This window comes from Entelurus aequoreus, linkage group LG25 (genome assembly GCF_033978785.1).
Source record: "Entelurus aequoreus isolate RoL-2023_Sb linkage group LG25, RoL_Eaeq_v1.1, whole genome shotgun sequence".
Classification (NCBI taxonomy): domain Eukaryota; kingdom Metazoa; phylum Chordata; class Actinopteri; order Syngnathiformes; family Syngnathidae; genus Entelurus; species Entelurus aequoreus.
Window position 1 is genome coordinate 21,610,830 of NC_084755.1, and position 14,574 is coordinate 21,625,403.

The window sequence follows — 14,574 nt, forward strand, 5'->3', positions numbered from 1 at the left end:
CCGAGGATGTCGTTGTGGCTTGTACAGCCCTTTGAGACACTTGTGATTTAGGGCTATATAAATAAACATTGATTGATTGATTGATTGAAATATGATACAAAAATATATATAGTGCTCTGCCATGCACTTCCACACCAGTGCAAACTACAAGCACAAATTACACTCCTAAGCATATTGTTTTGTTAACCCTTATAAACACTTTGTTAAATTATTTTTTTAAGCCATTTTGGCTGTAGAATGAATATAGGATGTCCATTTGTTTTTATTGTTAAATTGTCATCTCTGTTCATTAAATTAGCCCACAATGGCAACATTACACAAAAAATGTCAGATTGAATAAACAATTGTTTTCCAGATTTATCTTGGCATAAACTAAGGCAATCATTTATGTTAGGATGTCAATTGGGACTACTGACATTAAACATTGTATCTTTATACAAACCCCGTTTCCATATGAGTTGGGAAATTGTGTTAGATGTAAATATAAACGGAATACAATGATTTGCAAATCATTTTCAACCCATATTCAGTTGAATATGCTACAAAGACAACATATTTGATGTTCAAACTGATAAACTTTTTTTTTTTTTGCAAATAATCATTAACTTTAGAATTTGATGCCAGCAACACGTGACAAAGAAGTTGGGAAAGGTGGCAATAAATACTGATAAAGTTGAGGAATGCTCATCAAACACTTATTTGGAACATCCCACAGGTGAACAGGCAAATTGGGAACAGGTGGGTGCCATGATTGGGTATAAAAGTAGATTCCATGAAATGCTCAGTCATTCACAAACAAGGATGGGGCGAGGGTCACCACTTTGTCAACAAATGCATGAGCAAATTGTTGAACAGTTTAAGAAAAACCTTTCTCAACCAGTTATTGCAAGGAATTTAGGGATTTCACCATCTACGGTCCGTAATATCATCAAAGGGTTCAGAGAATCTGGAGAAATCACTGCACGTAAGCAGCTAAGCCCGTGACCTTCGATCCCTCAGGCTGTACTGCATCAACAAGCGACATCAGTATGTAAAGGATATCACCACATGGGCTCAGGAACACTTCAGAAAACCACTGTCAGTAACAACATTTGGTCGCTACATCTGTAAGTGCAAGTTAAAACTCTCCTATGCAAGGCGAAAACCCTTTATCAACAACACCCAGAAACGCCGTCGGCTTCGCTGACCCTGAGCTCATCCAAGATGGACTGATACAAAGTAGAAAAGTGTTCTGTGGTATGACGAGTCCACATTTCAAATTGTTTTTGGAAACTGTGGACGTCGTGTCCTCCGGACCAAAGAGGAAAAGAACCATCCGGATTGTTATAGGCGCAAAGTTGAAAAGCCAGCATGTGTGATGGTATGGGGGTGTATTAGTGCCCAAGACATGGGTAACTTACACATCTGTGAAGGCGCCATTAATGCTGAAAGGTACATACAGGTTTTGGAGCAACATATGTTGCCATCCAAGCAACGTTACCATGGACGCCCCTGCTTATTTCAGCAAGACAATGCCAAGCCACGTGTTACATCAACGTGGCTTCATAGTAAAAGAGTGCAGGTACTAGACTGGCCTGCCTGTAGTCCAGACCTGTCTCCCATTGAAAATGTGTGGCGCATTATGAAGCCTAAAATACCACATTGGAGACCCCCGGACTGTTGAACAACTTAAGTTGTACATCAAGCAAGAATGGGAAAGAATTCCACCTGAGAAGCTTAAAAAATGTGTCTCCTCAGTTCCCAAACGTTTACTGAGTGTTGTTAAAAGGAAAAGCCAAGTAACACAGTGGTGAAAATGCCCTTTCCCAACTACTTTGGCACGTGTTGCAGCCATGAAATTCTAAGTTAATTATTATTTGAAAAAAAATTTTTAAAAAATGTATGAGTTTGAACATCAAATATCTTGTCTTTGTAGTGCATTCAATTGAATATGGGTTGAAAAGGATTTGCAAATCATTGTAATCCGTTTATAATTACATCTAACACAATTTCCCAACTCATATGGAAAAGGGGTTTGTATTTCATCCATCAGATGGCACCACTTTTTCCCATTCAAAGCATGCAGCAAACTTGGGTACTGAATTCATTACTTTTATAGGTACCAACCTAAGTCTGTCAGTACTACTAGGTATCACGTACAATTAACGCTGCCATATTTCTGTACCTTTGTTACAAGTGATGTCACATCCGGTTGTAAACTGGCACAGGCATAAACACTTGGCCAGGAAACAAGCAGCCAAGCAGCACTCAGAGCCGACTCAGCCGGACTGTCTTTAGGTAATGTTACAATTTTCCATGCCAAAAAAGCAAGAAGAAAGCACTAAACAATAGAATAAGGTACCACTTTTTAAAATGTACTAGCTCAATGCTAATTTACACTGGAATTGCTACAGATATGCAAAAGATTAGCATAAGTGATTTTACATTTCAACACATCTAAGTTTGGCAACGAAAACTACAACTAAGATGCACGTTACAATCAAACAGCTGATGTGTAACAAATACAATACTTACAGTATAAACACTTTGTATGGGTCAACATAAGAAAAGACCAGCACATTCAACTTAATAGCGAAGACTACCTCCTGGCTAAAGCAACACACCGTAGTCTATACGCTACTGCCATCTAACGGCTTGGAATTGCAACTGCAATGGAAGTCTATGATAGAATACTTGCAAATGAGACTCAGATGTATAAGCAAAACAGGACATCAACTACTCGACACCACAACTCAGTGTTAAATAAACTTTTTTTCTTTTCAAACAAACATTTCTTAACACCTTTGAACATACAAAAGTATAGAAAACTGGTACCTGTATCGATTCCTATGTACCGGGAATAGGTACCGCATCGATTCGAATGTGAAAAGTACCCCCATCCTTAGGTGTGTATTCAATAAAAGTGTAATATTTTTTTTTCAATAAAAGAACAATGTAAACACACTAGTCATTAAAGTATGTGCATTTGATATGTTAATTTTAGAATGAAGTAGTTTCCTGATATTTTTATAGGATTCAGTTTTCACTGAATAATTTTGCCAAAAGTTAGCCTTTTTTTTGTATATTGTCTTGGTTATCAAATACGCTTAAAAAAACAATCCGTTTGCCTGCATGTGCCCTAACAATGAGTCACCAACGCTAGTTTGTTGCGCTAATAATACACTGAGTGAGTCCAGCTGTTTCATAACGTGTCTTTTTTACAAAACACACCTGGGTTAGCCTGCTTTTAACTTCCCACCAAGAAGTGATTCTACCCCCAGCTCCGTCGCACCTCTGTGACATCATTAAAAGTTGACTGTTACTTGCTGACTAACACAGTTATGTAACCAAGTCACTGTGCTTTTTTTTTTAACATGACTAAAAAACAAGCTACCGTAGGGCCAAAGAAAGCACAAGTACTTTGGTAAAGAAAGTGAGAAACACTATTTAAGTCAAGAAATTACTCGTAGCAAAGTATGAAGGTGGCTTTCTTTCCTCATTATCGTCGTTGCCGACAAGAATCTTTAACAAAAGGAAGAAAAATTACGTAAAATTTTCATTTCTAAATTTAATTTGTCATTTATATGTATTTTGTATTGTTTACAGCATGCGAAAAATGGGTTTTGTGTCAATATTTTTGGGCATCTGGAACACTGGATTCAATGGATTAGCATTGCTACAGTTTACATACAATTTGGTCTTTGTGTGACCCTTTTGGGAATGGATTACTAACAGAAACCGAGGTACCACAGCGAAATTTTTAGAGCAGTTTTTAGGAATTATCAGGTTAATAAGAATCAAAACCGAGCGTTATTATAGTTGTATGGCAAACGTTAAAATCAGGGGTGTCAAAGTTAACGCTTCAACTCATGCGATTAATCACAAAACATTATAGCATGAATCATGTATAAACGCAGATTAATCGCCCAATTTATTTTGCGTCTTCACCTTAAGCGTGGAAGGTTACCTGTTGTACGATCAGGGATCATGCATAATGCAAAGATAAGTGAGTCGACTCCGACTGAAACTTCGCTTTAAATTACACCCTAACTACTTTAGATAAAAACGTTTGCAAGTTTTGAAAAAATAAATGATGTGCATTCAAGTAAAATATGTTTCTGTATGACATTCTGACAGTTACAATTGCATAGTTCAAGACATTGGAGTCTTTTTATACTTGTTTTAAAAGGACCAGTACAATGGAAAAACAAGTTGATTTTATATGCTTAAAGGCCTACTGAAAGCCACTACTACCGACCACGCAGTCTGATAGTTTATATATCAATGATGAAATCTTAACATTATAACACATGCCAATACGGCCGGGTTAACTTATAAAGTGACATTTTAAATTTGCCGCTAAACTTCCGGTTCGAAACGCCTCTGAGGATGACGTATGCGCGTGACGTAGCCCGGCGAACACGGGTATGCCTTCCACATTGAAGTCGATACGAAAAAGCTCTGTTTTCATTTCATAATTCCACAGTATTCTGGACATCTGTGTTCGTGAATCTGTTTCAATCATGTTCATTGCATTATGGAGAAGGAAGCCAAGCAAGCAAAGAAGAAAGTTGTCGGTGCGAAATGGACGTATTTTTCGAACGTAGTCAGCCACAACAGTACACAGCCGGCGCTTCTTTGTTTACATTCCCGAAAGATGCAGTCAAGATGGAAGAACTCGGATAACAGAGACTCTAACCAGGAGGACTTTTGATTTGGATACACAGACGCCTGTAGAGAACTGGGACAACACAGACTCTTACCAGGATTACTTTGATTTGGATGACAAAGACGCAGACGTGCTACTGTGAGTATGCAGCTTTGGCTTTTTTTTGCGTATGTACGTAACTTTTTTAAAATATATAAGCTTTATGAACCTTGGGTTAGGTGAACGGTCTTTTGGGCTGAGTGATTGTGTGTGTTGATCATGTGTTTGAATTGTATTGGCGTGTTCTATGGAGCTAGGAGCTAGCAGAGGAGCTAGCATAACACGTACCGTACCTACGTGCGCGTCACGTACGTAACTTTTTAAAAATATATAAGCTTTATGAACCTTGGATTAGGTGAACGGTCTTTTGGGCTGAGTGATTGTGTGTGTTGATCATGTGTTTGAATTGTATTGGCGTGTTCTATGGAGCTAGGAGCTAGCAGAGGAGCTAGCATAACACATACCGTACCTACGTGCGCGTCACGTACGTAACTTTTTAAAAATATATAAGCTTTATGAACCTTGGGTTAGGTGAACGGTCTTTTGGGCTGAGTGATTGTGTGTGTTGATCAGGTGTTTGAATTGTATTGGCGTGTTCTATGGAGCTAGGAGCTAGCAGAGGAGCTAGGAGCTAGCATAACAAACACGCAGGTGTTATTATGCAGGATTAATTTGTGGCATATTAAATATAAGCCTGGTTGTGTTGTGGCTAATAGAGTATATATATGTCTTGTGTTTATTTACTGTTGTAGTCATTCCCAGCTGAATATCAGGTCACCCCCGGCTCTCACAGCATCTTCCACTCCCCACTAGTCCTTCACTTGCACTTTCCTCATTTAAAAATATTTCATCCTCGCTCAAATTAATGGGGAAATTGTCGCTTTCTCGGTCCGAATCTCTCTCACTTCATGCGGCCATCATTGTAAACAATAGGGAACTTTGCGTATATGTTCAACTGACTACGTCACGCTACTTCCGGTAGGGGCAAGCCTTTTTTTTATCAGATACCAAAAGTTGCAATCTTTATCGTCGTTGTTCTATACTAAATCCTTTCAGCAAAAATATGGCAATATCGCGAAATGATCAAGTATGACACATAGAATAGATCTGCTATCCCCGTTTAAATAAAAAAAATTCATTTCAGTAGGCCTTTAATTGTGTTTCATTGTATCAATTAAGCCCTGCGATGAGGTGGTGACTTGTCCAGGGTGTACCCCGCCTTCCGCCCGAATGCAGCTGAGATAGGCTCCAGCACCCCCCCGCGACCCCGAAAGGGACAAGCGGTAGAAAATGGATGGATGGATGGATGTATCAATTAAACCATATCCGATTGTATTTACAATCCATAAAGTATGTGAAAATACCGTCGAAAAATCCAAAAATGCCACAAATAGAGTCAGCCATCTTGAATATTCCCCTCCGAACAGTTTCGGTAATTTCCATAGGTTTTATGTCAGTGTAGTAACGCTTCTGCACTTTTGACCATATCATCAGATCAGTCATACTGGAAATACGCAAAAATTGGAAGGCGATGTGCTGTTTATTATTCACAATCCTTATGTAAGACAAGAACACATATACTTCCAGTGCTGCCAACTCCTCAGCAAGGAATGTAGCTATTGGCTGTCCTAAAAGTCGCTAGATAACGTCATCGCCTCATTTGTATAATTGATTGCAATGGATGCTGTAAGAGAGACGAATAACGTGGAAAAAAGTAAATTAAAATAATTCTAAGTATGATCAGAGTTAGCCTAAATTAAACTTTCTTATGCTGATCCTTAGCTACCGGTAGTTTTATTTACATGGTAATCAATTAAAATATGAGAGAATCAAATTTGACCAAAAGACTAGAGGGTTGTGACATTATTCTCATCTATTGACTGGCTCATTAACATGAACGAGCAGATTGGGACGTTACAGTGAATTATTTTATCTTGACATGACATTGAAGAAACATTTACATCTTGCTCTTGAAACCAAGGCAAAAACAGTAGCAGTTTTACACATGCGCATTTCATTTTCCGTCTGGACTTTCTCGCACTGCTCAAGCAGAACACTGACTACCTGTGAGTGCTTTGGAACAGGGGGAGGAGCTTACAGCAGCACCCGCCACTGCTCGTTGAGGACAGTAACTGCGGTGTACGCAAGCACGTGCTGGCACCTCAGTGTCTCCAAGACACACAAAAAAGTCTCCAAGACACAGGAAAAATCTCCGATAACATTGGAAAAAGTCACTAGATTTGTCGCGAGTACCTTTTTACTAAAAAAAAGGCGCCAAGAGGCTTTGGAAAGTAACAAGATTTAGCAAAAAAGTCGCCAAGTTGGCAACACTGTATGTTTGGCTTTTTTATGCATTCACAATCGTAAACAAATAGCTACCAAGTGAGTCAAGAGATGGAGGGTCCTCTATTGAGCCCAGAAAACCCTCAAAGAAACATCCAGAAACCGCCAATTATCCATGTATATGTCATAACCTACAAATTTAGCAAATATGAGCAATATTGTTATTATAAGCGCTAACGCAGACGGCCTAATTCAACGGCGCATTGATAGCAGTGAGCTAATATTAGCTTATGCTGCTATTATTGACACATTGAGCCAGCAGCTGCATCTGCTTTGTCTCAAACTTGCTAAAATTAAATTCTAGATTATAATTCATGCAACGCTCACCTCTCAATGGATCGAGAGGCTGTTCGACTTTGACAGCCCCCAACACGGTGAAAAAGACACAAAAAGACGCTAGTTGCGGAAACTTTTCTTAACCCTTCGTGAGTATTGTGATTGATTCTTCATCTAAACGGGATTATGTGAGTGTCCCGTCAGTCGGCATCCCAGCGAAAATGGAAATTGTACAGAGTTTGTTTTATTATGGTTTGTTATGTTTAGTTTGTATGTTTAGCACCCAGCACTGCTGCTGATGCTATAGTGTTTCAATAAAGCTCCATCTGTTTTGCACTCGGCTTCTAAAACTTATTGCTCATCCTCTTTGTGTCCGCGGTCATAAATATAAGGTTCTGGGTCATCATTTTTCCCAAAGTAATTGTTGTTGGCTCACACAAAGTCTGCTTGATTAACATTGTTGTTGATAGGGTACGCTATTTCACCGATCATGTGACTGGCTTCTTCATTAACTCTCAAAATAGCTCGGGAATCTCTGTGAGATTGTTACCGTATTTTTCGGACTATAAGTCGCAGTTTTTTTCATAGTTTGGCCGGGGGTGCGACTTATACTCAGGAGCGACTTATGTGTGAAATTATTAACACATTACCGTAAAATATCAAATAATATTATTTAGCTGATTCACGTAAGAGACTAGACGTATAAGATTTCCTCGGATTTAGCGATTATGAGTGACAGATTGTTTGGTAAACGTATAGCATGTTCTATATGTTATAGTTATTTGAATGACTCTTAAAGTTAAAGTTAGAGTACCAATGATTGTCACACACACACTAGGTGTGGCGAAATTTGTCCTCTGCATTTGACCCATCCCCTTGTTCACCCCCTGGGAGGTGAGGGGAGCAGTCGGCAGCAGTCGGCAGCAGCCACCCGGGAATAATTTTTGGTGATTTAACCCCCAATTCCAACCCTTGATGCTGAGTGCTAAGCAGGGAGGTAATGGGTCCCATTTTTTTATAGTCTTTGGTATGACTCGGCCGGGGTTTGAACTCACAACCTACCGATCTCAGGGTTACCATAATATGTTACGTTAACATACCAGGCATGTTCTCAGTTGGTTATTTATGCGTCATATAACGTACACTTATTCAGCCAGTTGTTCACTATTCTTTATTTATTTTAAATTGCCTTTCAAATGTTTATTCTTGGTGTTGGGTTTTATCAAATCAATTTCCCCAAAAAATGCGACTTATACTCCAGTGCGACTTATATGTTTTTTTCCTTCTTTATTATGCATTTTCAGCCGGTGCGACTTACACTCCGGAGCGACTTATACGCCGAAAAATATGGTACTATTTTGATCATATCTTTTTACTTGCAAACTTTGGAAGTCCTTTGGTGTCATAAATCAGATATATATGATAAAAGCTTCAATATAGACGCAACTTGTTTTTCCATTATATTGGTAGTTTAAACTATGCACAAAAGTATTTTTTTGCGATTGATCGTAATTAATTAAAATGCAAAAGTGTGCATTCAATTGTGCATTCAAGTACAAAATGTTCCTGCATGATATTCTGACAATACAATTGCACACGTGTCAAAATGTTGTAGTCTTTTTAAGTTAATTCAAACAATGCAGGGAATTCACTTACTGCGATTAATCGTGATTTATCAAAATGCAAAAGTGTGATTAATCCGATTAAAAAATTGTGCATTCAAGGAAACATTTTTGTACTGTATGACATTCTGACAATAAAATTGTATTTATGTCCAAATATTGGGGTCTTTTTAAAGTTAATTTAAACTATGCAACTTACTACGAATAATCACGATTATTAAAAATGCAAAAGTGTGATTAATCTGATTTTAAAAATTAACAGTCGCCCCTCACCACATCGCACTCCTAATGTTGGGGCTTCATCATATTGCAGATTACATTTTTTTTAAAAGATAATATTCTACAACATATTTGGTCTAAATTACAAAGCATACTAAAAATATCAACACTATAGTCGTATTGGCCAGTAGAGGAGACCAAACTAATCAGATCAGTATTGTGGCCACTGATTGGCTCGGCCTCAGGCAGCATTACCATATTGGATTAAAAGAGTGTAAGGGTGACTAAATTACCATATTTTTCAGAATATAAATCGCTCCGGAGTATAAGTCGCACCGGCCGAAAATGCATAATAAAGAAGGGAAAAAACATATATAAGTCGCATTTTTTGGGGAAATTTATTTAATAAAACCCAACACCAAGAATAGACATTTGAAAGGCAATTTAAAATAAATAAAGAATAGTGAACAACAGGCTGAATAAGTGTACGTTATATGACGCATAAATAACCAACTGAGAACGTGCCTGGTATGTTAACGTAACATATTATGTAAGAGTCATTCAAATAACTATAACATATAGAACATGCTATACGTTTACCAAACAATCTGTCACTCCTAATCGCTAAATCCGATGAAATCTTATACGTCTAGTCCAGTGGTTCTTAACCTGGGTTCGATCGAACCCTAGGGGTTCGGTGAGTCGGCCTCAGGGTTTCGGCGGAGGTCAAAACACACCCGACTCAACGTGTGAATACAAACTTCTCCCTATCGGCGTATTACGGATACGGCAACAGCTGACTGGTTTGCAGGTGTGTAATTTGTTGTGAGTTTATGCACTGTGTTGGTTTTGTTCTTTGAACAAGGTGATGTTCATGCACGGTTAATTTTATTCACCAGTAAAAAAAACATGGTAACACTTTAGTATGGGGAACATATTCACCATTAATTAGTTGCTTATTAACATGCAAATTAGTAACATATTGGCTCTTAACTAGTCATTATTAAGTACTTATTAATGCCTTATTCGGCATGACCTTATTATAACCCTAACCCTGACCCTAACCCTAATCAAATAACTCTAAATTAAGTCTTTGTTACTTACAATATGTTCCCAATACTAAAGAGTTACCAAAAACATATAACTTTGTCTTGAATTTGAAAAAAAAAAACATTTTATTTTTCACTAAAAAGGGTTCGGTGAATGCGCATATGGGGTTCGGTACCTCCAACAAGGTTAAGAACCACTGGTCTAGTCTCTTACGTGAATGAGCTAAATAATATTATTTGATATTTTACGGTAATGTGTTAATAATTTCACACACATAAGTCGCTCCTGAGTATAAGTCGCACCCCTGGCCAAACTATGAAAAAAACTGCGACTTATAGTCCGAAAAATACGGTATGTCATTTCATGTCCAGAGGGCTCTCATATTGTTGAAAAATGTATTTAGACAGTTTTTTATGCTTAAGTTATGAAAATATTCATTTATGATTAATGATTCGTACTTGGTGGAAATTCATTTATTGTGGTCATGTCCGGAACCATGGGCAGCACGGTGGAAGAGGGGTTAGTGCGTCTGCCTCACAATACGAAGGTCCTGAGTAGTCGTGAGCTCAATCCCGGGTTTGGGATCTTTCTGTGTGGAGTTTCCATGTTCTCCCCGTGACTGCGTGGGTTCCCTCCGGGTACTACGGCTTCCTCCCACCTCCAAAGACATGCACCTGGGGATAGGTCGATTGGCAACACTAAATTGGCCCTAGTGTGTGAATGTGAGTGTGAATGTTGTCTGTCTATCTGTGTTGGCCCTGCGATGAGGTGGCGACTTGTCCAGGGTGTACCCCGCCTTCCGTCCCATTGTAGCTGAGATAGGCTCCAGCGCCCCCCGCGACTTCCAAGGGAATAAGCGGTAGAAAATGGATGGATGGATGGATGTCCGGAACCAACTAACAACAATAACCGGGGGACTACTGTAATTATTTGACAGGCTAAGTTTAGATATGTATATCTCTTTAGAAAGTGCAGGTGTATCTATCACCATGCTGCATGTCCTCTCATTTAATATTTCACGTTGCAATGCGTCATTTTTCCACATATGAGTATATTGTGAAAGAGAAGCTATCAAAACGTTATCAACTTGTCGAAGCCTTAAGGAGCGGCAAACATTATTAAAAAGTAATTAGCACATCCCACCATAATTTTTAATATTTTATCAAAGCCACTGTGCATCATAAATGAAAACGTAGCACTCTAGCGGATGCGAAATGGATTAAAAATGGATTACCTGCGACATTCTGCATTGCCTAACCTCTGCTCGGGGTGCCACTTTTGTTATAGTACATCTATTTTCCCGGCGCCTATGAATGTGATAAGATCTGGTTATATTTTGTGTAAAAGGATTCCTATACACGGCGATGATGTCATCTATGTAGAGTGCATTTAACCTTACAGTGCTGCAGCTTGTGCTTACCTAGTGGAGTTTTAATATAGAAACAGGAGATGCATTCTGATGGAGAAAATCTTTAAATAATAAATGAACTTCTGGCTGCTTTCATCAGGAGGGATCACGCTTTTTGTCTGCGAGCTGGTGGAGATCGCTCCGACTAGGCGTGCAGCACCGGGGAGGCCCTCTTCCCAAAACACACCCAGATGTGTATCTCAATGCCAACATTTGGACCAACACATGATGCCTTGCATGTGCATGTCTGCTAATCTGGAAGAGCGTGACGGGATGAAAGTTGTCTCAATGGATGGAGGGATGGAGGGATGAATGGATGGATGAGGAGGGAGCGGCCGGAGGAAGTGACATGGGGCCGGGATGGATGGATGGATGGAGCGAGTGGGAGGGAAGAGTTTAGGGATTTGCGTGGCTCGACAGCTGGACTGAAAAACAGGCTATTTCAGGACGGGATTTATACGTTTGCTTGCTACCTCAAATCCTAAGAGAACGCGAGCTTAAAGCAAAGGTTATCGCACCAGCCCCTATATCACTGACTTTTATCTCCATTTTTTTTTTAAATATTTTTGCATCTCATAATTCATATAGAAAAACATCATAGAAATGGTACATTTATGAATATGGGGTTTGGAGGGGATAATACATTATTAACTCCTTTGTACTCCAATTTTGTGCATACAAGCATTAATGCAGCATATTTTATTAATAATATATGTTTGTTAGTGACTTTGTTTACAGTCATATCAATGTGCTGCAGTTTAAATAATAAATAATATACATTATTGAACGATCATAATAAAAACAAGCGATTTTTGACTGACGAAAATGCAAAGTGTCAAGTAAAAATATTTAATTTAAATATATTTTAACAACACTTTGAATGAGTTTTTCGACATATTAAACCATTTTTTTTTTTAATTTGGTGTCTTCTGTTAGCTTATTTTTCGCCGCCATTTTAATTGACAAGGAACAAACTTTTACTGTTTGCGCGCCTCCCTCCTACAAAGTCGCGAGACAAAACGAGCGCGCAGGAAGTCCGCCTCGAAGTGATGATGAGAAGGGAAAAAAAAGGGGGGAAACCAAACCTGTTAATCCTGCCCAAAGTTTTGGCCGCCACCGCCTTGAACCTGTCAGGTCGGACCTCCATCCTTCTCGCTGCTGCTCGACACCGGCCCGTGTGCTCTTCTCCCGCGTGAATGCGCACGCCGCGCCGTGCACGCGCGCCCGCGGGCTCCCGCGCGCCCCTGAGAGGTGAAGAGGCACATGCATGCTCTGGTGATTAATATATAAATAACATTTTTTTCAATGTACAAATTAGCAGTGGATCATTTGGCACAAGACTGTTACTGCATGATCCTGACCCGGATGACCACAATGTATCCCACTGGGCATCCTCCGGTTGCTACTGTATAAGCCAGTGTTTTTCAACCTTTTTTCATTGAAAATATCCGCAGGCATCAGCAGAAATCCTTAAAAAAAAACGAAACTCAGTTGACATTAAAAAATCGTTGTCGCAATTGTTGGATATGACTTTAAACCATAACCAAGCATGCATCAGTATAGCTCTTGTCTCAAGGAGGTGTACTGTCACCACCTGTCACATCACGCCGTGACTTATTTTGAGTTTTTTGCTGTTTTCCTGTGTGTAGTATTTGAGTTCTTGTCTCGCGCTCCTATTTTGGTGGCTTTTTCCCTCTTCTTTTGGTATTTTCCTGTAGCAGTTTCATGTGTGGTGGGTGGTCCGAATCTTAAACAGCAACAAAAGTGAATTTAGTACAAAAGTTTTACTTACCCATAATCAAATGGTACAAGGTTGGATTGAATTGTCATGCAAACAGACAGTTTTCCCCGGGAGCGCCCCTCAGCATGCAATGAAGAAAAAAGCTTCAGACTTGGTCTGTCTTGGTTATTTTATGTGTTTTCCTCATGCGTCAAGGTGCCGTTGTTTTGGACCTGTTTATTCTGCAACCTCCTTGAATCCTTTAGCCATAACAAACAATCAAAACATTTTGTAGAATGGTCAGGCCGACCACTCGTTCAACTATAACCCACATATGCTCCTTCAATGGTTCAGAATAGAAAAAAGAGAAACGAGCAGACATTATTAATGCTTTTCGACCTCGTTCTCTTTTCGGACTTCGACAGACACAAAATATGGTTCGAAAGGTCAGAAATTCCACTACACATGTCTTCCTTTGAGCAATATTTCCCGCATCTACTTTGTTTTAGCAATCAAGAATATTTCAGTTGTTTTTCTCCTTCTTTGTGGGGACATTGTTGATTGTCATGGCATGTTCGGATGTACATTGTGGACGCCGTCTTTGCTCCACAGTAAGTTTTTGCTGTCGTCCAGCATTTGTAGCCAGTTCAGTTTTAGTTTCGTTCTGCATAGCCTTCCCTAAGTTTCGATGCCTTTTCTTAGGTTCACTTGCCTTCTGTTTATTTTTGGTTTAAGCGTTGGACACCTTTTTACCTGCACAGTGCCTCCCGCTGTTTCCGACATCTACAAAGCAATTAGCTACCGGCTGCCACCTACTGATATGGAAGAGTATTACACGGTTACTCTGCCGAGCTCTAGACAGCACAGACACTCAACAACACATCATTTGCAGACTATAATTACTGGTTTGCAAAAAATATTTTTAACCCAAATAGGTGAAATTACATAATCTCCCACGGCACACCAGACTGTATCTCACGGCACACTAGTGTGCTGCGGCACAGTGGTTGAAAAACACTTGTATAAGCAACATAAGGGTTAACTAAAGGTGAGCACAAAATAAATAAATGAAAAAGACAGAATCTAAGAGACTCATTTTATTATTAAGTTTAACCCTAGGGGGAGAAAGACTGACTTTTCCCCCCCATTTCAGTCATTTTTGTTTCTGTGTTTTGGTCACTAAGATTTTTCCAGAAGGTTTCCATGTTAGATTTTAAAATGTCAATGTCCAATTCTTCCACAGGTGTAC

General features: G+C 39.2%; 1 protein-coding gene across 1 annotated transcript in view; it reads right to left on the reverse strand.

The window, feature by feature from the left end:
• Window positions 1–12,839, reverse strand: part of slc17a7a (solute carrier family 17 member 7a) — a 46,563-nt gene extending 33,724 nt beyond the window's left edge. Inside the window, exon 1 of the mRNA XM_062036663.1 lies at window positions 12,691–12,839. Within this exon, the coding sequence (XP_061892647.1) occupies window positions 12,691–12,752 (62 nt within the window). The 5' untranslated portion in view covers window positions 12,753–12,839. The remainder of the gene's footprint in view (window positions 1–12,690) is intronic.
• Window positions 12,840–14,574: the final 1,735 nt, after the last annotated feature.